At 37.2% G+C, this 27,325-nt stretch overlaps 1 protein-coding gene across 4 annotated transcripts in view; it reads right to left on the bottom strand.

The window, feature by feature from the left end:
• Positions 1-26,860, bottom strand: part of MED6 (mediator complex subunit 6) — a 114,391-nt gene extending 87,531 nt beyond the window's left edge. For 2 of the 4 annotated variants that reach the window (XM_057318732.1, XM_057318730.1), the window contains exons 1-6: positions 26,756-26,860; positions 21,492-21,651; positions 20,350-20,441; positions 18,314-18,396; positions 17,885-17,993; positions 16,259-16,374 (exon numbers count right to left, since the gene is read on the bottom strand). In XM_057318732.1, coding sequence (XP_057174715.1) covers positions 16,259-16,374; positions 17,885-17,993; positions 18,314-18,396; positions 20,350-20,441; positions 21,492-21,651; positions 26,756-26,777 — 582 coding nt within the window. In that variant the 5' untranslated portion in view covers positions 26,778-26,860. Of the gene's footprint in view, positions 1-1,487; positions 5,961-6,572; positions 6,601-16,258; positions 16,375-17,884; positions 17,994-18,313; positions 18,397-20,349; positions 20,442-21,491; positions 21,652-26,755 lie in introns of those variants that run through there. The other 2 variants (XM_026519631.4, XM_057318733.1) reach the window with 2 other exon arrangements.
• Positions 26,861-27,325: the final 465 nt, after the last annotated feature.

Raw genomic sequence — 27,325 nt, 5'->3', positions numbered from 1 at the left:
ACAGTTGCATAATAACATGAATGTACTTAATGCATCTCAACTACATACTTAAAAATGGCTAAAATGATAAATTCTGTTATTTCTATTTTACCACAATTTTTTTAAAAGGTATAAGACTGAAAGGAAATAAAACTCTTTTTATTCCCAGGTGACATTATGGATGTAGAAAATCCTAAGCAATGTACAAAAAAACCTACCAGAACTAAAAATTCAATTTAGCAAAGTAACAGGCTACAAGGTCAAATATACAAAAAAACACAACTATATGTCTATATACCAAGATAAAATGTAAATTAAGACAATTATCATGTGGTTTCTCTCATCTATGGATCATAAGAACTAGGAAGATCGGTAGGAGAAGAAAGGGATAAAGAAAGGGGGGTAATCAGAAGGGGGAATGAAGCATGAGAGACTATGGACTCTGAGAAACAAACTGAGGGCTTCAGAGGGGAGGGGGGTGGGGGAATGGGATAGGCTGGTGATGGGTAGTAAGGAGGGCACGTATTGCATGGTGCACTGCGTGTTATACGCAACTAATGAATCATGGAACTTTACAACAGAAACCAGGGATGTACTGTATGGTGACTAACATAATACAATAAAAAAATATTATAATAAAAAAAACAAAAAAAGTTTTAAAAATCTTTTATAACAGTATCAAAAAAACATGTCTCAGAATAAATTTATTATTTTTTAAAGATTTTATTTGTCAGAGAGAGACAGAGAGCACACACAAGCAGGGAGAGCTGCAGGCAAAGGAAGAAGAGAAGCAGGCTCCCTGCCAAGTAAGGAGCCCGATGCAGGACTCAATCCCAGGACCTGGGATCCTGACCTGAGCCAAAAGCAGATGCTTAACCAACTGAGCCACCCAGGCATCCCTCAGGATAAATTTAACAAAATGTACAAGACCTGTATTCTCAAAACTCTGAAATTAAAGAAAACCTAAATAAATGGAGAAATATAGCATGTCTGTGGTTCTGAAGATGTGATATTGCTAAAATGTCAGTTCTCCCCAAATTGATCTATAGGTCAATCCCCACCAAATGGATCACATTCCTGAATGTGAAATGTATAATAATGGGGCTTCTAAATAGACATAGGAGCACATCTTCATAAACTCAATGAAGAGAAAAACCTCAAATAAGACACAAAAAGAAAAGATTGATAAACTGAGCTACATTAAAATTAAGAACTTCTACTCATTTTTAGGCTACGATCAATAAAAAGGCAAGCCAGAATGGAAAAGATACATTTAAACACAATACATATAAGGGACAAAAGACTCTTAACCAAAACATACCAAGAACTATTAAGACTCTGTATGACGAAGGGAAAAAAAAAAAAACAAGAACACCCAGAAAAATGTGCAAAAGACACACTTCACAAAAACAGGTATTCAAATAGCCAATAATCATGAAAGGATGCTTAATGTCATCAATACCAGGAAATACAAATTTCAGCTTCAATAAGGTATCACTGTACACCCATCAGAATAACCACATTTTTCTTTAATTGATAGTATCAAGGGCCAACAAAGATGGGGAACAACAGGAAGTTTCATAAACTGCTGATTAGAGTATAAACTGATAGAGCAACTCTGAAAAATAGTTTAGCATTATCAATGGAAGTAGTATAAAGGCATACTTGTGACCCAGCAATGTGAGTAAGACAGTAACACGAACACATGTACCCTGGTTTCCTAGGGCTCCCAAAACAAAGTACCACAAACTGGTGGCTTAAAGCAATAGACATTTATTGTCTCAAAGTTCTGAAGGCTAGAAGTCCAAAATCAAGGTTGTCAGTTGGGCCATGCTCCTCCTGAAAAGGGAAATTTTTCCTTGCTTCTTCCTAGCTTCTGGTGATTCGCTGATAATTTCTGGAATTCCAAGGCTTGTTAGATGGATCACTCCAGTCCTTCATCTTCACATGGTGTTCTCCTGTTGTCTCTTCCCATGGCCTTCTTTTTTATAAGGACATCAGTCATACTGGATTAGGGGTCCAGCCTAATTAAGATTAGCATGACCTCATCTTGGTTAACTACATATGCAATGACCCTATTTCCCAATAACGTCACATTCTGAGGTACTGGGGGATGGACATACAATTCAGCCTATGATATAGGAAAGTACAAGAATATTCATAAAAGCAGTTTTTCACAATAACCAAACACTGTAACAATCCAAATGTCCACCACCATTAAAACACATTTTTAAAAGCTGTGACATATTTATGTAAAGGAATGCTACACAGAAATGAAAAGAACTACAATAACATGAAACAACTTTGATGAACCTCATAAAAATAATATTGAACAAAAGAAAACATACATGAAATACTGAATCCATTTATATCAAAAATAAAAAGGCAATCAAAACCATACAATTATTTGGAGAAGCATGGTTACATAGTAAAAATTTAAAGAAAACAAGTGATTAACCATAAAACTAGGCTAACAGTGATCTATGATCAGAAGGACAAGAGTTGCGATTAGAAGAGGACATAATGGAGATTCTGGGGTATCGGCGAGGCTCAACTTCTTCACCTGCGTGATTTACACAGGTATAATGAGCTGTACTCTTATTACTTTGTGTACTTTACTGTAAGTGGTATTTATTTTATAATATAGTTGAAAGAAAAGCTGTGCTGAAAAAAACTGGAAAAATACTTGAAGCAAATATGACAAAGAGTATCTTTATGTCTCAAGTTCATGCTGAAATAAATGGAAAATAAGCAAAGTGCAAAATTTTATAAAATACGTTGCCCTTTATGTGAGGGGAAATGAGAAAATATCTATTCCTTTGTAGAAAAGAAATCTAGTAAAGGTAAACTAGAAACTATCTGGTTATTTTGGGGAAGTAGGAATGGAAAAGACAGAAGAAATGAATGCAGGTGAGGAAGAAGGGGTGTGGTACTGAGAATCTCTTTTGGACAGCTCTGACATTTAGAACCACATTAGTTATCTCATACAGCTCAAAACAATACTACAACGACAACAAAGCAGAAAGAATCAATAAGATGAAGCGGAAAACTAAACTGGAATTAAAAACAGAACCAAATGTAATGAACCATTTAATAAGTGAGTAATGTAACCACTATGAAGAGGAAAAAAAATTAATCCAAGTAATTTTTAAACACAGTATATGAACTATATATATAATCCTTGAGCCAAACAAAAAGAACCCTAAGCAAATACTGAACTCTTACAGGTCTCTTTTTTGCATTATTATAGGTTAGCAATTCTAAAACTTTGTTATTCTAGGATTAAGCAAATAAATAACATTACAGAGAACAGAAACCAGAATTCTCATCAATGTGGAAGACAGTTACAAATATGGAAGAGAACAGTGAACCCAGTGGTCATGAATGCAACTGATGGTATCAGTGTGAACAGATGGCTTTTTATACATACAACAAACAGATACTGATGTGTGTGGATGTATTACGTATTCATTCACACATGTATGTATGTATCTATTTCTTAATTGTCAACTGAGAAGGCCTAGAAGCAATGACACCCCAGTAGCAAATGAGCATATGTAGCACACAGATCTTGGGTTTCCAAATGCATTTTCCACCAAAAGTACCAGGGATCCTTAGAGAAACGGCTGTCTCCAGGGTTAGAATAAGCCTGAAATATGTTATTGTGCTAACACATAAAGTAAATGCTCAATAAATGACAGGGTCATTTCAAAAGGACACAGGAATCAGCTTGAAGGGACCCCCATTGGCCCAATCTGAGAATGTGAGCAGCAATGTAAATAATGATAGTAAAGAAATATAACTTGTTGAATATATTAAAAATCCAGGAGTCCACAAGTCCACAACGGTATAAATAAGCAGGGAAGAAAAAGCTATTCTTTATAGCAAAAAACAAACAAACAAACAAAAAGAGAAACCAAAAAAACCCCAACAATAAATGTAGAAGAACTGATGGAAGTAGAAAATGGACATTGGGCAACCATCATAGTAATAAATGATCCAGAGGAAAATGATCAATGGATGCTAACTACTGGGTAAGAGGTTGAGAGTAATAGGATATTTACAGAGTCTTACACTATTTCCCCCACAAGATACCTATAAATTACAGAAGGAAAAAATAGTAACTTTACAGTGGAGTAATCTAACAAACATTACTTTAACCAAGTGATCAAAGTTAACATCACTAGAAATGGGGCAAACTGACAGCATGTGGCTCCATAAGCACCTTTTTGTGGTATTACTGACAAAAACGCGTGAGGTGAATTTAATCATGAAAATATATCATACAAACCCAAACTGAAAGACAGTCAACAAAATAACTGGTCTAAACCCTTTAAATATCAAGTCATGAAAAACAAGGAAGATTAAAGAATTGTTCCAGATCAAAGCAAACTAAACACACAGGGCAACTAAATCCAATGCATAATTTCAAGATATTCTTTTGCTGTGAATTTATTATTTTGCTGTAATTTCTTGGCACCACTGGCAAGATCTAAATAAAATCTACAGATTAGATAGTAGTACCATGCCAGCTTAATTTTGATAATTGTACTGCGGCTATGTAAGTGAATGTCCTTGATTTTAGGATATGCAACAGACTCTCAATATGAAATTAAAGGTGTAAGTATATGTATTATATATATACATATATACATATATAGAGAGAGAAAGCAAATGACAGTAAAAGTTGAAAGAAATTAAAGAATAAAACAAGTGTGGAAAGATGTTAATATATGAGGAATTTGGGCAAAAGATATATATGTAGGAACTTTTTATACTATTCCTGCAAATTTTCTAAAAGCTTGAAATTATGTAAAAATAAAAAGCTAAAAATCTTACCACATAAAAAATCAGACATTTCATAAAAGCAAAATCAAAGATGAGAAATTATTCAATCACTTAAAACGTTTTTTTGCTACTTAATTGGCACTAAAAACAAAAATGCAACGTTCACTGGTAGCCAGATTCTGGAGAAGTTGGTAATGTCATACTTCACTGTGTGAATAACTGGTTTCCAAACCTTTTGAGAAAAACATTTGACAATATGAACTTAGAGTTAAAAGAAAAACAGAGAGAGAGAGTACAGATTCCAGTGATTCTACTGGTGGGACTCTATCCTAAAGAAAAAACACTAAAAAAAGCCATTATACACAAACGTAATCATTACAGCCTTACGTAGAATACAGGGAGAGTTTGAAGAAAACAGAATCATTCACGAGATTATTCAGTCACTAAAATAAATACTCTATTAAAACTAAGTAAACATGGAGAAGTACTTACAAAAGACATAGTAATACTATACAAGTAAAATTGCATGAAGAGAATAATTACAAGCTACAGTTTTAAAAATAACTATGCACAAAGAAACTTCACAGCACTGTTACAGTATTTGTAGGAGGAGGTTTTTCCCTTTTCTTTATCTTTCAAATTGTAACTTTATTATTTTAATACTGAGAAATACACAATAAAAGAAAATGAGTTTAGTTACTACCTTCACATTGATCTTTTATGTTTACAAAGTGCATCTGGAAACATTTCAGCGAGAGAAATAAAGGGAAAGTCATGAGAAAGTGATTTATACAAATACCTTTATTTTGTTTTTAGATGTAAGCAGTATACATTTGAGTAAGGAAGCTTCTCAAGTCCGATAGGGGAAAGGTTACAAAACATACATAAAAAATATTCATATCAAAAGCATGAGGATCCTTACATCTTTTTTTTAAAGAACAAGCACATTCATACAAATGGAAGGGTTGTGACAAAGAATTTTAAAGTTCAAGAGTCTGTCACAGTAATGAGGTATCAATAATGTGCAAGAGGAGTCTTGCAAGCTTCTCTCCTATCCATTGCTCACTGAAGTCTCATTCGTTTTTCAGGGGGGCCTTTGGTGCTCACTATCTGTTGGACGTTCTTTGTGGTCTCCTTCTCCTCAGATTTTACAGTTTCTGGTATAGGTTCTGCCTCTTTCTTTGTCTGATCCACTAGACATCAAAAGCAAATATTTTTTGGAGGGAGAGGAAGGCGGAGGGATGAGATCAATTTAGACAACAGTAATGTGACTAGTTTAGGCTCAAATTCATTTAGAACTGCCTATCTCAAGTTCTAAATTTAGCTGTTTTATCAGGCAGATATATAAGAACCTATTTACAAACCTAAAAACCTGATAACCCAGGCAAATTTGTGATCATGGAGAAAAACACGTGTCATTTAAATAAGACACTACCCATAAACAAGATACATAGTCTCTCCCAGGCTGAACAGATACTTCAATACCTATTTTCAATGATGAAACAGAACACCTCCTTTCACACTGAGATCTGAACTAAAAACAAACTCAAATCACCTTGGCTTCTCCACATCTCCTCAATACTTACTCTTCCCACTCCAACTGATCTTTTAAATACTCGTATCACTACCACAAAACAAAAGCACCATCTTTTGGCAGTTCAAGAGATCTCAAAATTAGGAGTAACAAATTACCATGAGAGTCTAGAAGGACAAAAGGACCACAGCTCATCTTATGTGCTATAGTTGTTACTGAGTTAAACAGACTGGTTTTATTTCAAGTTTCGTAAGAATATCAGGAATCATACCTGGGACAGGCTTTTCTCCAGACTTTTGCTATAATTAAAAAAAAGGGGGGGGGGGAGAAAACAGGGGAGGTCAGCAAAGTTTTCTTCTTCTTGACTTCATAATTCTTATTAAAATTACACCTTCATTCAAATTATATCAAAAATGACTCCACCATGGACTCTGGAAAACAAACTGAGGGTTTCAGACGGGAGGGGGGTGGAGGATTGGGCTAGGCTGGTGATGGGTATTAAGGAGGGCACGTATTGCATGGAGCAGTGGGTGTTATACGCAAACAATGAATCATGGGACACTACATCAAAAACTAATAATGTACTGTATGGTGATAAACATAATAAAAAATTTTTTTTAATAAATGACTCCATAAAGAGGAACTACTATTCACGTACCATAAAAAGTAAATTTATCATTTTCTCTACTTATCCCCTTGTTCCAGAAAAGACACAAAACTAAAACTAGAACAAAAGAGTCAAACATAAACAATCCTCTCTTGAACATCTATCTACAGAGCCCTCTGTCTCTGCACCCATGCTATAATGTTTCACAAAAAGTAGCTAAGTAGGATCCAATGGGAGAGAACAATGGAGTCTTTCAAGACTCCAGAGGCATATTTGTTTAGGGGATATGAGCTTGAAGAAAGCAGAATAAAATACAGATGAACACCCCAACTTACAAAGATGGCAGGTATGGGTAGCAAAGAGGAAAAAGGTATTTTTCTATGAATATAAGGCTTCTGACAAGAGTACTATTAAAAATCAAACTACAGGGGTGCCTGCGTGGCTTGGTCGGGTAAGCATGGGGCCTGCTCAGTGGGGAGTCTGCTCCTCGCTCTCCGTCTGCCCTTCCCACCAGCTCATGCGCTCTCTCGCTCTCTCTCAAATAAATAAAATCCTTAAAAAAAAAATTTTTTTTTTAAATCAAACTTCAGTAAAAAAATGATAGGGATATTACGAGTCAGGAACAAGGTCAGATCCTCCATTCTGTACAGCAGTTCTTTTATTTGATTACACTGTCATCTCCCTTTTCCTATTACCCAACTTAAATGCTTTAAAACACTTTCCCCCTCCTCCCTCCTCAAGGCTCACAACCTACCCTTCACTTGCAGCCAATGACTCTATATTCTACGTTTTTAAAAAAAGGATGTCAACACTCCAATTCCCCTCCCATCTATCTCCTTCAAACTCATGATTCCTTTTCCTATAAATGCACACATAAATACACATCAGAAGAAAAATGTTCTCTTCATTTTTAAGGTTAATGTTTCCAGGCATTTTCTGAATTTACATGGCCTCCCTAAGCTTTCTCATCTATTCCTATAACTAAAGACTACAAAATTTCCTGATATCACATGTTCCAGATTCATGCTACGACTGCCTACTAGCCTGTTTCAACTGCAAGTTCAAGGAAGTTACATTTAGTAAGATGAAAACTGAGCTCCATATTATTATCCGTTGTACAGAAAAGATTAACATAGAAAGCCTGAGGCTGTTATCCTTAGAAAAGCCAGCTTGCAAGGCTGGCCCTTGCTGATGACAGTGAACCTGCTGATGACTAGGAATTTTGGAATGTTCCCATCATTCCCTGATAGTGGTGTCTCACTGTTTGTAGACTGTACAATGTTGTTTAGGCTTGACATTTACTTCCCTTCCAGGAATGTGAATTTTGGTATGAGCTAGACAGAGTACCTACATGATGAACTCCTTCCCCTCTACCCAAAAAAACATGGGCACCAAGTCTCTTTAATGGACTTCCTTGAGCAAAAATACCACATACATGTTGCCTCAATTTCATTGTTGAAAGAAAAATGCACTTTGTGTAATCCCTAATGGGAAAGAGAGGATATAAGGAAGCCTGCACACGGGCCCCTCTGAACTCTACTTGTCTTCTACCTTAAATCTGGCTGTATATCCTTACTATGTCATTGTAATAAATCCAGTGGGATTTATTTTTTAATAAATCCTTTAAGCAAATCTCCAAACACGAGGGTGCTCGTGGAAACTTGCAACATAGCCACACTATCACACATCTTACGAATGTATTAGGATTTAAACATGTCTAAAATAATCTGAGGGAACAAAGAGTTTTTCTTACTTTGTAACAGGAGAGGAAATACATGGCATAACTGAGGAAGTGAGGAATTGAGAAATTGAGAGGGGGTTCTCTTCTACTGCTAGCACTAGAACCATCTGAACTATAATGGACACTGGAATGTATCTGGACATTTGAATAATGTTATTATGTACCCAATCCACTCCCTCATCTTTTCTAGTGAATAGTGTCAGACAAACTAGTAGGATATGGTTTCTACTGCTAGCACCAGAACCATCTGAACTATAATGGACACTGGAATGTATCTGGACATTTGAATAATGTTATTATGTACCCAATACACTCTCTCATCTTTTCTAGTGAATAGTGTCAGACAAACTAGTAGGATATGGTTTCAGATAGGAAAACAGAATGGGGCAACTTTCTGACAAAATTTCATCAGTAACCTTGAGATAAACCTAGCTGAATACTATGGTGTTCTAGCAGCTTCTGAAAACAGCACTGAAAAAACATTCATGGTAAAAGGCCCTGAACTCCCAACACACCAGTATCAGTGTTAACTTTCAGTAGTAACGAGAATTAAAATATGGATAAAGGAATTCCAAGGAAGCAGGCAGAACTTTTCTAATATTCTCCTGAGCACTTCTCATAGGGGCAACCCAGAAGCTCAACTGTCAAATACAATGGTTAAGTCCTGAGCTACAAATAGTTCTGGGAGACACAATGGGTAAAAAGGGAGTTCATAGAAGACTTCAAGTAAACCAAGAATCTATGTTCCTCTCTAGATCTGAGGAGAAATGTTTTAGGTAGAAAGAGCAGAGGGATTAACAATTCTAGAAAAAGCCATCTTTCTCCTAGTTCTGTTACATAGAGTTGGATACTCTCTTTGGGAGCTGGCTTTGGCCCTTGGATGGTTAAAAGATAGGTGGGGTTCTAGAAAATGACAACTGAAGTAGGATTACAGCTAAACCTTTAAAACAAAAATGGGGGCGCCTGGATAGCTCAGGCAGTTGAGTGTCCCACTCTTGGTTTCAACTCAGGTAGGGATCTCATGGGTCGGGAGATCAAGCCCTGCGTCAGCCTCCATCAGCCTCCACACTCGGTGGGTACTCTGCTTGAGATTCTCTCCCTTTCCCTCTGCCCCTCCTCCCTTTCATATGTGAATGCGTGCCCTCTCTCTCTAAAATAAATAAATCTTTAAAAATAAATAAATAAAAAGAAAAATGTAAAAAAAACGCCACTGAAATGATATGGACTCTACAACCTGCTTCAAAATAATCGGGAGGAAGTAGAGAAAGAAGATATAAAACAAGACTGGCCACGTTTGATTGCTGAAGCTAGGTGACAGGTACATGGGGTTTTGTTTTTAATTATTCTCTTTACTTTCATATGCTATTTTAAATTTCTGTAACTTTCTATAAAGCAAAGTGTTTTTGTTTTAAGATTCAAGAGAGTCGGAAGTTTTCTACATTGTCCAGCCTAGCTCATCAGGATAGAAAAGCATGTGGGATTTCAGGCAGGAGTCCTAGCCAGAAAAAAAGAGGTCATTCAGCTGGAATACCTCAGAACCCAAACACAGCAGTAAGTTACTGATATTCTGGAGAATGGTCAATGAAAATAGAACCCTTAACAACAAATATTTAAGCCACTAATATTTAAGTCACAATCTTTCTTTTTCTATATTCTAAATTTTGGTTATCAATGAAAACCAAGTCTAAAACTAAGCCTGATCCAAATCGGCAAAGAAGTCAAACTCTCACTCTTCGCAGACAACATGATACTCTATGTAGAAAACCCAACAGGCTCCACCCCAAAATTGCTAGAACTCATATAGGGATTCAGCAAAGTCACAGGATATGAAATCAATCCACAGAAGTCAGCTGCATTTCTATACACTAACAATGAGACAAAAGAAAAGAGAAATTAAGATGTCGATCCCATTTACAATTGCACCAAAAACCGTAAGGTACCTAGGAATAAACCTAACCGAAGAGGTAAAGGATCTGTGCTCTAAAAATTATAGAACACATATGAAAGAAATTGAGGAAAACACAAAGAAATAGAAATACATTCCATGCTCATGGATTGGAAGAACAAATATTGTTAGAATGTCTATGTTACCCAGAGTAATCTACACATTCAGTGCCTATCAAAATACCATCAACATTTTTCACAGAGCTGGAACAAACAATCCTAAAATTTGGATGGAACCAGAAAAGACCCGGCATAGCCAAAGAATGTTGAAAAAGGAAACAAACTGAGGGCTTCAGAGGGGAGGAGGATGGGGGATTGGGATAGGCCGGTGATGGGTATTAAGGAGGGCACATATTGCATGGAGCACTCGGTGTTATACACAAATACACAAATAATGAATCATGGAACACTACATCAAAAACTAAGGATGTACTGTATGGTGACTAACATAACATAATAAAAAATTATTAAAAAAAAAAATTGTGGAAGCATCACAATTCCAAACTTCAAGCTGTATTACAAAGTTGTAATCATCAAGACAGTATAGTGCTGACACAAAACAGACACAGAGATAATGGAACAGAATAGAGAACCCAGAAATGGACCCTCAACTCCCTGGTCAACTAATCTTTGACAAAGCAGTAAAGAATATCCAATGGAAAAAGGACAGTCTCTTCAACAAACGGTGTTGGGAAAACTGGACAGCCACATGCAGAACAATGAAACTGGACCACTTTCTTATACCATACACAAAAATAAACTCAAAATGGATGGAAGACCTAAATGTGAGACAGGAATCCATCAAACTCCTAGAGGAGAATACAGGCAGCAACCTCTTTGACCTAGGCTTCAATAAATGGTGTTGGGAAGACTGGGCAGCCACATGCAAAAGAATAAAACTAGACCAGTATCTTACACCATACATAAAGATGAACTCAAAATGGATTAAAAACATGAACATGAGACCTCAAACCACAAAACTCTAGAAGAAAACATAGGCCATAAGCTCCTTGACATCAATCTTGGAGGTAATTTTTTGGATTTGACACCAAAAGCAAACACATCAAAACCAAAAATAAACAAGTGGGACTACATCAAACTAAGAAGCTTTTTTTTTTTTTTTAAAGATTTTATTTATTTATTCGACAGAGATAGAGACAGCCAGCGAGAGAGGGAACACAAGCAGGGGGAGTGGGAGAGGAAGAAGCAGACTCATAGCGGAGGAGCCTGATGTGGGGCTCGATCCCATAACGCCAGGATCACGCCCTGAGCCGAAGGCAGACGCTTAACTGTTGTGCCACCGAGGCGCCCCCAAACTAAGAAGCTTCTGTACAGCAAAGGAAACCATCAACAAAATGAAAAGACAACCTACAGAATGGGAGAAAATATTTGCAAATCCTGTATCTGATAAGGGGTTAACATCCAAAATACATATAAAGAACTCCTACAACTCAACAGCAAAACAAAACAAAAACCCCAAACAACTCAATTAAAAAATGGGCAGAGGAGGTATGCCTGGGTGGCTCAGTCAGTTAAGCATCAGCCTTTGGCTCAGGTCATGATCCCAGGGTCATGGGATCGAGTCCTGCATCAGGCTCCTTGCTCAGCGGGGAACCTGCTTCTCCCTCTGCCTGCTGCTCCCCCTGCTTGTGCTCTCTCTCTGACAGATAAATAAATAAAATCTTAAAAAAAAAAAAAAAGGGAAGAGGAACTGAGTATTTTTCCAAAGACATACAATTGGCTAACAAGTAGCATTAAAAGGTGCTCAACATTCTAATCATCAGGGAAATGCAAATCAAAACCAGAATGAGATATCCCTTCACACCTATCAGAATGACTATCATCAAAAAGACAAGAGGTTACAAGTGTTGGCGAGGATGTGAAGAGGGAACCCTGATACACTGTTGGTAGGAATATAAACTGGTACAGCCAGTATGGAAAGCAATACAGAGGAGTCCCAAAAAATTAAAAATAGAAATACATGATCCAGCAAGCCCACTTATGAGTATATATCCAAAGAAAATGAAAACAGGATATTGGAGATAACTGCATTCCCACGTTTCCTGCAGCATTACTCAACAATAGCTAAGATACAGAAACAACCTACAATCTGTCAAAAAATGAATGGATAAAATGTGGTATGAAACTGAATATTACTCAGCCATCAGAAAGTAGGAAATACTGCCATTTGCAGAAAAAAAGATTAATCTTGAGGGCATTATGCTAAGTGAAATAAGTCAGAAAGAGAACGTGAAATATTCTATGTATCACTTATACGTGGAATCTAAAAAGGCCAAATTCATAGAGAGTAACATGATGATTATCAGTGGCTTGAGTGGTTGGCAGGGGAAATGGGAAGGTGTTGGTCAAAGGGTATAAATCTCCAGTGAAAACATGAATAAGTTCTGGGGATCCAATTACAGCTTGGTGGTTATAGTTAATAATACTGTATTATATACTCAGAAGTTGCTAAGAGAGTGAACCTTAAATGATCTCACCACAGTAAAGAAATGGTAATTACGTGACATGATGGAGGTGTTAGCTAATGCTACGGTCATCGTTTTGCAATACATAAGTGTATCAAGTCAACGCACTGTATACCTTAAACATACATAATGCTGTACACCAGTTATATCTCAATAAAGCTGAAAACAAAGTTTACTACTAAGTATTCTTTAATGCTATTGTTAATGGAATTGCTTTCTTAATTTCCTTCTCAGTTCATTGTTAGTGTATAGAAATGCAACTGATTTTTTTAGTGATTCTCCAGCCTGAAACTTTTCTGAATTTGTTGGTTAGTTCTAACAGCTTTTTAGTGGAATCTTTAGGGTTCAGTATGTATAAGATCATGTCAGGGATCGTGTAAAGAGACAATTTTACTTCTTTTCCTATTTGAATGCCTTTTCTTTCTTTTTCTTGCTTAAATTCTTTGGAAGAACTTCCAGTACTATGTTGAATAGAACTGCGCAAAGTGGGTATCCTTGTCTTGTTTCTGATCTTAGAGGAAAAACTGTTTTTCAACCACTGAGTATGTTAGCTGTGGGTTTATCATATATGGTCTTCATTATGTTGAGGCATATTCTTTTCGTATCAAGTTTGTTGAATGGTTTTTATCATAAAAGGGTGTTGAATTTTGTCACATGCTTATTCTGCACCTACTGAGATGCTTGTGTGATTTTTAACCTTTGTTCTGATAATCATCAGTTATCAGTATACCATCAAGATTGATTTCAGTATGTTGTATCATCCTTGCATTCCAGGGATAAATCCCACTTGATCATGGTGTATGATTCTCTTAACGTGCTGTTTAATTCAGTCTGCTAGTATTTCGTCGAGGATTTTTGCATCTGTTTTCATCATGGATACTGAACGTAGTTTTCTTTTCTTGTAGTGTCTCTGTCTGTCTTTGGTATCAGATAAATGCTGCCCTCATACAATGAATTTGAAAATGTTTCCTTCCTCTTCAATTTTTGAAAGAGTTTGAGAAGGACTGGTGTTAATTCTCTTCAAATGTTTGGTAGAATTCACCTATGAAGTCTTCTGGTCCTAGACTTTTCTTTGTGGAGAGGTTTGTGATTACTAATTTAAACATCCTACTCATTTTTGGTCTGTCCAGATTTTCTGTTTCTTCATGCCTCTGAGTTGGTAGGTTGTACATTTCTAGGAATTTCTTATAGGTTTTCCAGGTTTTTTTAAGGTTTTCCAATTTGCCAGCATATTATTGTTTATATACAGTCTCTTAATGATCCTTTCGTTTCTGTCTCCTCTTTTATTTCTAATTTGATTTGAGTCTGTTAGTCTAGTTAAAAGTTTGTCAATTTTATCTTTACAAAACACCAACTCTTAGTTTCATTTTTTTCTAGAGTTTTTCTAGTCTCTATTCATTTGTTTTTGCTCTTATCTTTTTCATTTCTTTCCTTTTGCTAACTTATATGTGAAAATTAAACAATACACTGCTGAACAACAAATGGTTCAAAGAAAAAATCAAAAAGTAAACCAGAAATTATCTGGAAAGAATTAAAAATGAAAACACAACATACCAAAACTTATGGGGTGCAAAAAGAGCAGTACTAAGAGTAAAGTTTATAGTAATAAATGCCTACATTAAAAAGGAAGAAAGCTCTCCAAGCAATCTTAAGTTTACAGCTCAAGGAACTAGAAAAAGAACAACAAACTAAAGATTTCTGGTTTCTGAGAAATCTGTCCATTATTATGAGTATGTCCATTAATTAATGTGAACATTAATATGTCCATTAATGCTCTTTCATATTTCTGGTTTTGTGTGTTCTGTTCCCATTTTCTACATCAGAACTGTCCAAAAGAAACATGTAAGCCACAAATGCAACCTGGTACTTACATCTTTTTACTCCGTACCCCATCCCTCAACTCTTTGAACCCAGTATGCATTTTATACTTACATCACAGCTCAATTTACACAGGCTGTGTTTCAACTGTTCAATAGTCACATGTGCCTAATGGCTACTGTACTGTGCAGGTCTTTCATACCCCAGCCTCCCTCATATATACTATGTACTGGCTGAATGGTCAACCACACCAAACCTCCTATACTGTCATGGTTATTCATATCCCTATACACACTATAATTTCTTTATTTATTCAACATACACTATTTTATCTTCAAATGCAATTCATGAGAGTTCTCTAAATTGACTTTCCTGTCCCACATTCCATTCTGTCCTCCACTCCTGTCACCACATGACCATTCCAATAGCACACAGTGGAGTCAGGGAAAGGGGAAGGGGAGCCCTGTTCTAAAGTCATCTTAAAGTGTGAAAAATCTCATTTAATCTAAAACCAACCTGAAAATCTTAGTCCCCCTCAAAAGAAAAACAGTATATATGACCTGGTGTGTACAAGGCCCTGTAGATGTCTGTATCAACTGAGACTAACCAGGAGAATAACCTATTCACATATTCCGTCTCGTACCTACTTCACTTCAAAAGCTCACTTAGCAGAATGGCAGGTGGATTTGTCATTGCTATTACGCTAAATAACGTAATAGAATTCATATAACTTAATCATCAATATGATGTAACTCTATGTATTACTCCTCCATTTATTATGCCAAACCCTCTACCTCGAAGTGTTCTTTTTGTTACAAAAGTTTTCTGTTTCTTAAGTTTACTTATAATCTCTACACCCAACATGGGGCTCAAACTCACAACACCAAGATCAAGAGTCACATGCTCTACCAATTTAGCCAGCCAAGCGCCACTTGTTACAAAAGTTTTAACTAGTCTATCATTTAAGGACTTAGATATCTACTACACCAGGCTGAAAGGCAGCATACAGAGTAAAAATAGCATGAGTTTCAGATTCTAGTTTAGTTAGTTACCATCTATGACACTTGCAGCAACTTTGGAATGAGAATGTGATATATAAGCAGTCCTTAGTTTCTGAAGATTCAAACAGAAAATAAACTTAAAAGCACAGAAGTGTTAATTCCATTCCCTTTACCCACTGCCTCCATTAAGTCTTTGAAAACCTTTCCTTTGATTCAGAGACCCTTTTTTCCCCCAGAGACCATTTTTAACTAATGAGGAAAGTCACTATTTTTAGGTCACAACTGCATCAGTTCTCAATTAAAAATAAATATTCCAGGAAAAAGTGTCAAATCAAAATTAACCACATGCATTCTCATTACCTGCACAAATTTAGGTGGAAATTTCTGTCTAAGGTCTAGGAGTAAAGCATCCACACGTTGTCTCTGAAAAATAGAGCTTGGTTCTTCTTTCCTTTTGGCTTTAGGTTTGACTTTATCTATTAAAATATGAAGTCCAAATCAAAACACTGCCTAATTAGTTTGGTGGCTTACATTTTACAAATCTTTGTCCACCATGAATATACTCAAACATCATTATTTTTTTTAGCAAGTCCTAGGTTTTATTTATTACTATTACTATTATTATTATTATTAACATATAACATATTATTTGGTTCAGGGGTATAGGTCTGTGATTCATCAGTCTTACACAATTCACAGTGCTCACCATAGCACATAAACATCATTATTTTTAATGGCTACTATTCCAAAGATTATCCCCCAAAATAAATTAAACACAACAAATAGGAACCAGTGTTCTTAACTCTTCCCTCTTAAATGAAGTTAACATTTTAAAAACTGATTAAGTCTTTTAAAGATACTTCAGTTTTCGTATGTAAGCATAGACAGACATTAAGAATTTTAAGGCTAACATTTTCCATAATTACCTAAATCACAATCCAGATTATGGATTTGAAATTATCTTGTGTATGTTTTAAGTGTATTAAATGGTCTTCCCACAAAACCTAATAGGTACAAATGGAAATGCAATGTTCATAAGCTCAAGTTATCATACTCAATTATGAAGACTATAATTCACCGAAAAAAACAGGACAAACCAAACAACAGCAGATCATAAAGATAAGAAAGAAAAGAACTTGCAAGAGAAATTCTGAAATTAATCACGTGTGGAACTTTCCCCAGAAGGGAGCTGTACTGGGGGACTATCTATAAATGAAGAGTTGCCAGTTTAAGTTTTATTCCAAACATTTCATTAGAATAGGGCAAACAGCTCTTGAAAGAAGTTTATTCAACAGATGCAGACTTTCCTATGTCAAATGTTGCTGCCTGTACCTATTAAGAATAAATATAACTATATCTGAAAGACCATTCATTCCACAAGTCTGAATTCTATTCAAAGGCTACTTTTCCCTCAGTAATTTATTGAGTTGCTATTTCTCAGAGAAAGAAATTCAAAATATAGGTATACTGCTATAGACACATTTCTAGAGCACTTCTACTGTAAAATATGGTGCAGAAGCAGGAGACTAGCATCTATGAAAACCAGGGGACCTCGCATCACAGCAGGTAATAACATGGAAAGATGAGAAAACAGACTGGTCATCTGGAGATAGGGCTATAAAAGCATATCCCCTACTTTGAAGATGGGAGATTCAGGTTCCAGATTTCAAGATGACTCAACAGTTAGGTAAGCAGGATACATACATCATCATGACTCATTTCTCATCACTGATATCCTCTATATGTTCCAAGTATTTTAAAACCTTGACTCAACTTACCAAAGATTACCAGTTACCTACAAATTAAAATTTCTACCTGTTCCTATGGGAAAGCTAGTATTACCACATCTAGTTACATGAATCACAGCTACAAAAATATCATTCTATGAAGTCTTCTTTCTAAATCAATAGTTTTTTTCCTATAGAAAACAGCTTCATTCTCAGAATACCAAAAAGTGTTCTTAGGTGGTCTAGGTGTTCTACCCACCTTGTTCTTCATGATCTTTGAAGTGCCACCAATACCCTTTGGAAGGATGATATCGACAGTATGACATAGCTTCATCAAAAGCTGACTGAATGCCATGCACTGCAGTAAGCTTGTAAAAAGAAAACAAATTCTGAATGTCTCATTACATCAACTAAAATCTCCAAAGTAAATACTCACAATATTACATATGCAAAGACAGTAATTTTCTGTTTCATTTTGGTTTTTTTAGAACTTGAATAGCTATAGAGCTGGGGCTGTGATGTATACTTTTAACATGGACTTGGCCCATAGAAACCAATGTTCGAGACATTCTCGTAGTCAACTCTTCATGCCAACATACACAGGGAGAAAAGCTTCTGTCTGATTCTTGGAAACAAGGTAGCTCAATTAAAAGTTTTGTTTAGTGTTTCAAGAATGTGAAATACTTACCACCCTAGAGTTTATAACTGACCCCAAGTCTGGTGCTTGATAGATCACTCCAGCAATGATATAGTAATCAGCCAGTGGGATAACTAAAGCAGTGAAAATACAAACATTCATGATTATAGCTACGCACACAAACTGCTAAATAGATTCTCATAAAAAGAATGACTAAAATTTGTTATTTTCCCATGTTAAAGCTTAAGGCAGGGTTTGGCAATTCCTATTTTTGTAAATAAATTTATACTGGAAAACAGCCATACTCATTCTTTTATATTATTATCTAAAGCTGCTATGACACTAGTTGAGTAGCTGTTACAGACACCCTAAGGCCCACAAAGCCTAAAATATTTACTCTCTAGACCGTCACAGAAACAGTTTGCCAACTAAAGCAGTGCTTCTCAAATGCGAATGTGCATCTGAATCACCTAAGTATCTTGTTAAAGTCAGATTCTTACTCAGTAGGGACAGTGCATTTCTAGTAAGTTCCCAAGTGATCCAACGCTGCTTTTAGTCACCTACACTTCGGGGAGTAAAACCTCAGAGTGAGAGACTTAGGGCTTATGGTGAATATATCAGATGCACCGAACTTGCCAACGTATCCCATTCCTGGGTCCTAAGGAATAAAACAGCTGCTAGTGAAGCTGGTACCACCTTTGTCACTTCCATACCTTGAACCCTCTCATCATGGAAATCTTGTTCCTGGTCTTGCCTTTGTTCTAAGGTTCTTTTTTTCTGCTGGGAAGGGATTTTAGATCATTAGATTTTGAAATTAAATGTGGATTCTTAACTCTGGAACCACAACTTCTTTAGCAAGGCATTCTCTGAAATCAATACCAGGGTGAAGGTTTTTCCTAAATGTCTTGATGAGATTATCTAATGAGGAGATGGAGCTGGTCATCTCCGGAATAGGAACTAGCTCGCTGATTCAAAGTCGAATCTGAATTCTATACTCTTCAGTGTGATTTCTAAAGCAAGTTTATGTTTGGTAATATAAGGTAGGTAAGAATTTCGGTTGAATGTGTCAATGAGGATTTTTTTTATTTTTATTTTTTAAGATTTTATTTATTTGACAGAGAGAGAGGCAGCGAGAGAGGGAACACAAGCAGGAGGAGTGGGAGAGGAAGAAGCAGTCCTCCCACTGAGCAGGGAACCCGATGCAGGGCGCAGGGCTCGATCCCAGGTCCCCGGGATCACGCCCTGAGCCGAAGGCAGACGCTTAATGACTGAGCCACCCAGGCACCCCTCAATGAGGATTTTTAATTGCTCCTCTATGAATTTAGTGCAACTGCATCTACCATGCATTTTTTAAAAGAATTAGACTCAGTGGCTTGAGAGAAGTTACGTAGGATGCTCGAGGTTCCCAAAAACTATCCTCACAAAAGAGGCGGCTTCAATGTAGTGAGTTACTACTTTGTTAGTGCTTGGAGAGTTGTCCTTGAGCACCTCGGAAGACTCCTGGTCTCCAAGCATGTGACTAGTATAACTGGGCTTTTGAAACATTTCCTAAGTAGTAAATTTATGCCTGCTGTATTACTGTGCCTAGACAATTTGTACAAATGATATGATTATAGTGGAAACCTCATTTCCTTCTGAGAGTCTGAAATTTTGGCAGGCAAAGGATGTCCACAGGATTACCCCTCAAAAAAAATTCTGAACTTTGAGTATCAAAAGGACTTTCCTAAGCAGACATATGATATGTGTGTGTGGGCTGCCAGAGGAAGGATGCACTTGGTGTAGCCCCTTGCAGAAGGGAAAGCAAAGGAAGCTTATACATGGATTCCTACAGATCCCACTTGATATGGCTTTTTTCCTTATTGATCTGTCTGTGGATCCTTATTGTGCTGCCATAACAAACCTTAGGTATAACTAACATACCCATAGGCTGAGTCTGCTCAGTTCTCTTAGCAAAGCAATGAACACGTATGTGGTCTTGGGGACCCCCAAAACCAGAACGCAATCCAAAAAGCAGAATATGCAGCTCAGAAAGTTAGGTAAATCATAGTATTTTAAGAAGAAAATTACGCCGAAGTTTACATTTTTACCTTGGGTAGGGGACTGCCGCTGTTGCTTCCGAATAATAAAAAGAATGGGCTCTTGAGCGTGTAAAAGGATATACTCCACTCCAACCATCTGACTGAAAACAGAACACAGACATCCAGAGATCTATGGCTGCCCTACAAACAACTGTGTAGAACAGTCAGATTATTATATAAAAGTAGAACACTGTAAATCAAATTAAAACTGCCTATGTTTGATATTAAAAACTGGCTGTCCAATAAAACTGGCTATTTTCCCAGGCAGGCAGAATATAAAGACGTGATTTTTAAACAACAAAGTTTCTCTACAAAAATCCACGATAAACTTAAATCTGAGTATTTTCAATCATGAAAGTACACTGAAAAGTACACATTTCAAAAAAGACAACTAAAATACGGCAACGCTTCCTGAGATGTAAAATCTAAAAATACATAGTACATGAAGACCACGCATGTCTTGACCATATATTTCAACTACATATTCTATCCAACAAGAAAACATCAAAAACCTTATTGCTGCCTCTGACAAATTTTTTGACCTGACAGACTGTTTAAAAGCAACCGTAAGTTGTCTTAATAGTCGTAAATATTTGCCTCTTAAAAGCTATTTAAAATACCTCAGAAATTTAATTTTAAGAACCCCTCTCTGATGTTTAGGTGACAAATGAAAAACTGTATTACACAAGTGTTTCAGAAACTTTTGTTATACCAATAAGTTTTTAATTACTTAGCATCCAAAGTCTGAAGAACCTTACTTTGCAATTGTCAAGCTAAGATTCTGTCATACGAAGAAAAATCTATTATAAGCCAGACTATGGTTTAAGACATTAAATTTGATGTTAAAGAGACCATAAGTATGGTCACCTGGTAGAGAACAATTGCACTGCTAAGATCTCTAATTGGATCTGCATCTAAACCTCAGAGCTATATTTTAACAGGATATTAATATATGAAATTATACAGAAAAGCCTTCCTAGGTTATAAGTGACTACTGATAATTCCTTTGCATGTCAAATTTGTATACACATCCCCAAAAAACTCCAGTTCTTCCAAAACTTCTACTCTGTACTTCACTATCATAGCTTGAAAGAACCATCGATTTCAAAATCTCTAATGGGCAAAGATAAAAACTTCTTATAATAACTTACTTTAAGTGTTCTAATGTTAGCCTCTGCATTTTGACCACCTCATTATTACATGTCCTGTCGTAAAAAGGATTACTTCTTTCTGAAAAGTAATCCAGGACACTTCCACTGTTCAAAATGGGGATCCAGGAACTGTCAACCCAAGAGATTCCCAGCAGATTATCTAAAAGAAAGAAACAAAATGATAAAGGATGAGAAAAAAGAAAAACCAATCCAATATTTATTATGCATCTAATGCAGGAGGCACTATGAATTTAAGAATGGCATGGATCCTAACCTACATAATCTCATGGAAGGGCTAAGTGTGCAAGAAAGCAATGACAATGACATGGTAAGTGCTATAACAAAGGTATGAATAAATGTGTTACCAGAGCACAGTAGAAGGAGAATACCTTCCCTGAGGGAACAGGAATGATTTTTCACAGGGTAAGGAGGAGGTGGGTTTTGGAACTACATGTTAAAAAATAAATAGAAGTTTACCATGGACCAAAAAAAGGGGCAAATTAATTCCAAGCAGAGAGAATGCGCATACAAAGTAGAGAAATATAGACATATATGGTTAGAAAATAATTTGATTAGGTGAAGTTATAGGACTTGAAATCTAGAAAAATCTTGCTCAAAAAATTGAAAACCCTGAGTTTTTATATGTTCAAAAATTTTCAAACATACATGCCAAAGAAAACATTCACAGCCACCAGTTTCAGACCTCCCAATTAGGGACAGAAATAAGTTAGGAAGCTATTAATACAGAGGAGATAATGATGCAAAAGTTATGAAGCAAGTGAGAAGTAGAATGCCCTTAATTACAGCCATACAATTTCATATTTTGCAATAGAATTAACTCTTTAATATTTCAAAATGCAAAAAGAAAAAAAAGACATGGTGAATAGAACTAGATAGCTTTATTAATGAGCTTTTATTGGCTACTGACTGCAATAATGTTCCATATCACTGACAATACTAAATCCCATTAGGTGTAAGTTATGAACAACAAAATGCCTATTAATACTAGTTGAAAAAGGAAGAATTGAAAACTTTAACCTCTCCTAAACTGTAACTGCTTCTGGCACCTTTGAAAAAGTCAGACCTAATTCAAGGCAACAAGCAGTTCTAAGGGAAATTAATCAAATGAGAAAAAGTAATTTTATAAAACCAAAATGCACCATGTATATTGTAAAACAAAGGAAAAAAACAAACAGATGAAGTATGTGAATGATCAAATAATCAATATAGACCATTAAGATGGTTCATCATAAATATATCATGCCATAACCAAATATCTAACATGCCAGGAAATAACATTTTCAGAAAAAGACAGATTTTTTTTTAATGAAAAGTAACTAAGGATAATCATTACTCTCAGTTTTAAACACTACAGTTCAGTTAATAAAGTAGTTTTGTTCGAAGCAACTTTCTTATACATTTTTTTTATTTCCTTAGGAATAATTATATAAAAGCATTTGTGGGGCGCCTGGGTGTTTCAGTTGGTTAAGCACCTGCCTTCAGCTCAGGTCATGATCCCGGGATCCTGGGATCCTGGGATCGAGTCCCACATAGGACTCCCTGCTCCACAAGGAGCCTGCTTCTCCCTCTGCCCTCTGCCACTCCCCCTGCCTGTGCTTTCTCTGTCAAATAAATAAAAAGAAATCTTAAAAAAAAAAAAAAAAAGGCATTTGACAATTATAGGTTTGTTTCTCACATAATGGAAACTATGTCTACATAGTTACAATATTACAGACCATTTCAGCATAGGTAGAAGAATAATCTGCAGAAACGAATAAATATGTAATTACAGATTCTACCTACCAACAATTATGGAGTCAACAGCTATGGGCATAGGTGATGAGGACCTGGTGGAAGGCAACGGCAATGCACAGGAAGATAAGGACGAAACTGACATTTTTAGGGAGAAAACAGACAATTTCCTGAATGACCAATGATAAAGCCAGAGAACTTAGGAACCAATAACTCATTTAGTAAAGAAACGATAATGATTTTGGCTTTGATATATTGAGTTTATTTTTTTTAATGATTTTTTAAAATTTATTTGCCAGAGAGAGAGAATACAAGTACGGGGTCGAGGGGAGCAACAGGCAGAGGGAGAAGCAGGCTCCCCACTGAGCAAGGACCCTGATGTGGGACTCGATCTCAGGACCCTGGGATCATGACCTGAACCAAAGGCAGATGCTTAACTGACTGAGCCACCCCAGTGTCCCTGGATGTACTGAGTTTAAATATGGAATCAGACTCTAGGAATTTAGGAGGAATTATAAATTTTTTCTGCTACAAGTGACTGTTCAGTGTATTTTCCCTATAATTTTCTTCACCAAGCTGTATTCTGATCAGCAGTCATGTCATATTTTCCCCATTTTGTAAACTAATCAAAGAGGAAAAATCAGGCAAGTATGGCCTATGAGACCAATACAAACACAATATTATTCACCACTTCTGAACACTGTGCCAGGCACTACTTTAACCACTATACCAAACAATACTTCAAGGAGGTTGGTACTTATATAGATACTATATCTATGTGCTAGATTGTATACGTGAAATGCTTTTAGCACACTGTAATAACCAAGTAAATGTTAATTATGATGTTGGTGGCAGTGCCAGTAATCAATTTATTTTAAAATTACAATGACCAAATTTACTTCTAGCTTAATCAAAGCTGTTCTAGCTTGTACCTCTCCCCCCCAACCCAGTTTATGACTTTTTTAAAAATAGAAATCCCTTTCATTCTCAAAAAGGTGTGAGTTTAGAAGATAATTTTGTCAGGCTAAGTTGAACTCATTTCAAATGTCAGTATCTCTACAAAGCCTTTCTCTACTTTGCAAGACAGAATAATGGCTTCTTTCCCTATGTTCTCACAGCATTTTTTATACTTTTATTAATACTCTTCATATTGTAACCCAGAAATACACATGTGTTCCCATGAAATTTGACTTTCCCATGAATTAGACAACTGGGGCTATGTTTTACTCATCAGGAACTTGCACAGGACCAGATGTAAAACAGTCAGCAAATGTTTATTAATTTATTATTGAAGGCCAAGGACAAGTTACTCTACTGGTCATAGATTTACACATACACAAAAATCCAAGGATGTTCAGTTATAAAATGATTAACTGAGATTACAAGGGTTGTATGTGGCTGAGAAATAAAATATTATCCGTCCCATTTGGGGACTACCTGTGACCACAGCCCCATTAAGAGAATATACTTCTGGGGCGCCTGGGTGGCACAGCGGTTAAGCGTCTGCCTTCGGCTCAGGGCGTGATCCTGGTGTTATGGGATCGAGCCCCACATCAGGCTCCTCTGCTATGAGCCTGCTTCTTCCTCTCCCACTCCCCCTGCTGTGTTCCCTCTCTCGCTGGGTGGCTCTATCTCTGTCGAATAAATAAATAAAATCTTAAAAAAAAAAAGAGAGAATATACTTCTAAGTCAAGCCGACTCTAACCACTTCTTACCACCTCCACTGCGGACCACCACCCTAGTCCCAGCTACCTCCAAATTTCCTTGCATTATAGGAATGACCTTGTAACTGGTCTCCCTAATCTCACCTTTACCTTCCTACACTGTTCTTAGCAGCCAAGATGATTCTTAAAAACAGTAAGTCAGATTATGTTCATCCCCTCTGGTCAAAACCCTCCAGTGGCTCTCCAATTTACCCAGTGGAAAAGCCAAAGACCTTACCATGGCTTGCAATCCCTATATGATCAAGTCACCAATTCTCTCTCTGACCTCATCTCCTTCCCAACTCCTCTCTTCACTCGGCTTCAGCCACACGGACCTTACTTTTCTTCTAACACACCGACATGCCCCCACCTTAGAGCCTTTGCAATGAGGGTAACAAATCTAAGTAAAACATTGTGAAAGGTAAGTATCTGAAAACGCTCTGATGGACCTAATGTTTCTTTTTTAATCAGCAGCAAGGAAACATGTCAACATAGCCTAAGTACAGCTTTCTATCAGCAAGTAATGAAATTAGGCACTTGAAACTCTCACACTGAAAAACAAACATAAAAACACTGCACAGAAATGCTGAAGATCACTGGACATTCTGAATAAATATAAATGAGAATATATTTCTATTAACTGCGCTAGACTCCAATTTGGTTAATAAAGAAAAAGGCATCTCAAAACACTTCGCTTTAATAATCAGGTATAAACAAACAAAAATAACCCTACGTAAAAACGATAAGGAACTATTGTAGTTAAACATCTTTTGAGGAAAGCCCTTTTTCTTTAAACTGCTGGGGGTGAGAGGTCTTGCAACTAGGTATAAAAATTCACACTTCCTTTAAGGAAAAGTATACAAAGTTTCAAATGGAAAGAAATACAGGTTGAGAGTCTCATACAAGTGCAAGAAGTTTTGTGGAAGCCACCACCACAAGAGTAAAAAAACAAAGATATTCATGGGCGCTCTCTCAGTCTCATGAATTTTTCTCACTCTCATAAAAGGTTACTTCCATGACACCTCCACCCAACCTGGAGAGACCTGGACAGTTTGGAACGAAGTTCTCACGCTTCAAGCTGTGTTTTAACCGCCCTTCGTTCACTCTTTGGTATCCCAGCGCACAATTCCTAGGCTTTTTTTTTTTTCCAAATTCACTGACAAAGATGTGTGTACGTGTGCTGAAAAGAGAATGTACGGCCTATCTGGTACAGAGATCAAGTAGCTAAGGGACTGTGTCTCCCTGTATTTATTCACTGATTCAACAAATACCTGAGGTACCTTTACAATTCAGCTGTGAAAAAGGACCGATCCCTGCCCTCAGTAACGCTGGGTGTTCGATGCAAGGTATTACTGACTCAAAATAAATCTAACAGAAGAAAATTTTATGGATTCATGCCCAAAGACGCGAGGGGCGCAGGGTCAGGAATAAGGCAGCTCCCACGCGCAGTCCCAGGAGATGAACCAAATCACGTCATCCCACCTCCCTCTCTGCCCAAAAGTCGTCCCTTCGCCCGGACAGAACAGCCCCAGTCTTGTGGAGGTGTGTGTGTGTGCAACAATACTGCAGGTCTGAGGGCTCGAAGCCCAGAGCTTCTTCCAACCCCTTCGTCTTGAAGCTTAGTAAGAGACCCCTGAGGAGCCAGGGAAAACAAGTTTTCGCCAGATTAGAGCCTTGGGTTGTCCACAGAAACCATTCATAAACGCTTGGGAGTCATCACAAAAGAACCTGAATCTTGACCCCGCGAGCTATAAACCCCCAAACCAGGCCCCAACCAATCAGGAAACAAGGAGTAACACCGCCAGTTACCTCGGATATCAACCGCCGCCATAATTCCAAAAGCGCTCGCAGGTTCTCCTTCCGGCGTGCCGTAAACGTAACAACTCCGACGACGGAAGGGGCGCGCGGCGGACCGCAGGGTTGGTCAGGAACGTAAGGAGGGGAGGAGACTGAGTAGCCTGGGGGGAGGCCTGGAAAAGGGAGGAGGGTAGGGGCGGGGCGTGGAGGAGGAGCTGAGACCGGGAGGAGGAGGAAGCGGAGAGAAGCCCGGTTGGGGAGGGGAGGCGGGGCTGGGAAAGAGAGGGGCGGGGCTGGGCCGGAAGGTGAACAGGAAGCAGAGAGGTGAGGACGGAGGCTGCGAGGTGGGAAAGGGTGGGGAGGAGGGAGCGGGGGCGGGGAGGAGGAAGGGAAGAGGCTCCGATTAAGCACTCGGGTAAAAGAAATTTGCCGACCTTGAGGAAAAAGAGACTGAACGGAGTCCTGCCCCTCTCCCACCACTGAGAGATTCAAAAATTGGACCTTGATCTTTTGTGATCGTTAAAAACAATAAGGCATTCTGATTATGCAGAGTTGCTGGGGAGCATCTGCAATTTTAAAAGC

Source organism: Ursus arctos, unplaced genomic scaffold (genome assembly GCF_023065955.2).
Source record: "Ursus arctos isolate Adak ecotype North America unplaced genomic scaffold, UrsArc2.0 scaffold_25, whole genome shotgun sequence".
Taxonomy (NCBI): Eukaryota; Metazoa; Chordata; class Mammalia; order Carnivora; family Ursidae; genus Ursus; species Ursus arctos.
Note: the sequence above shows the minus strand (reverse complement) of the source record. Positions and strands in the feature narration are given on the sequence as shown.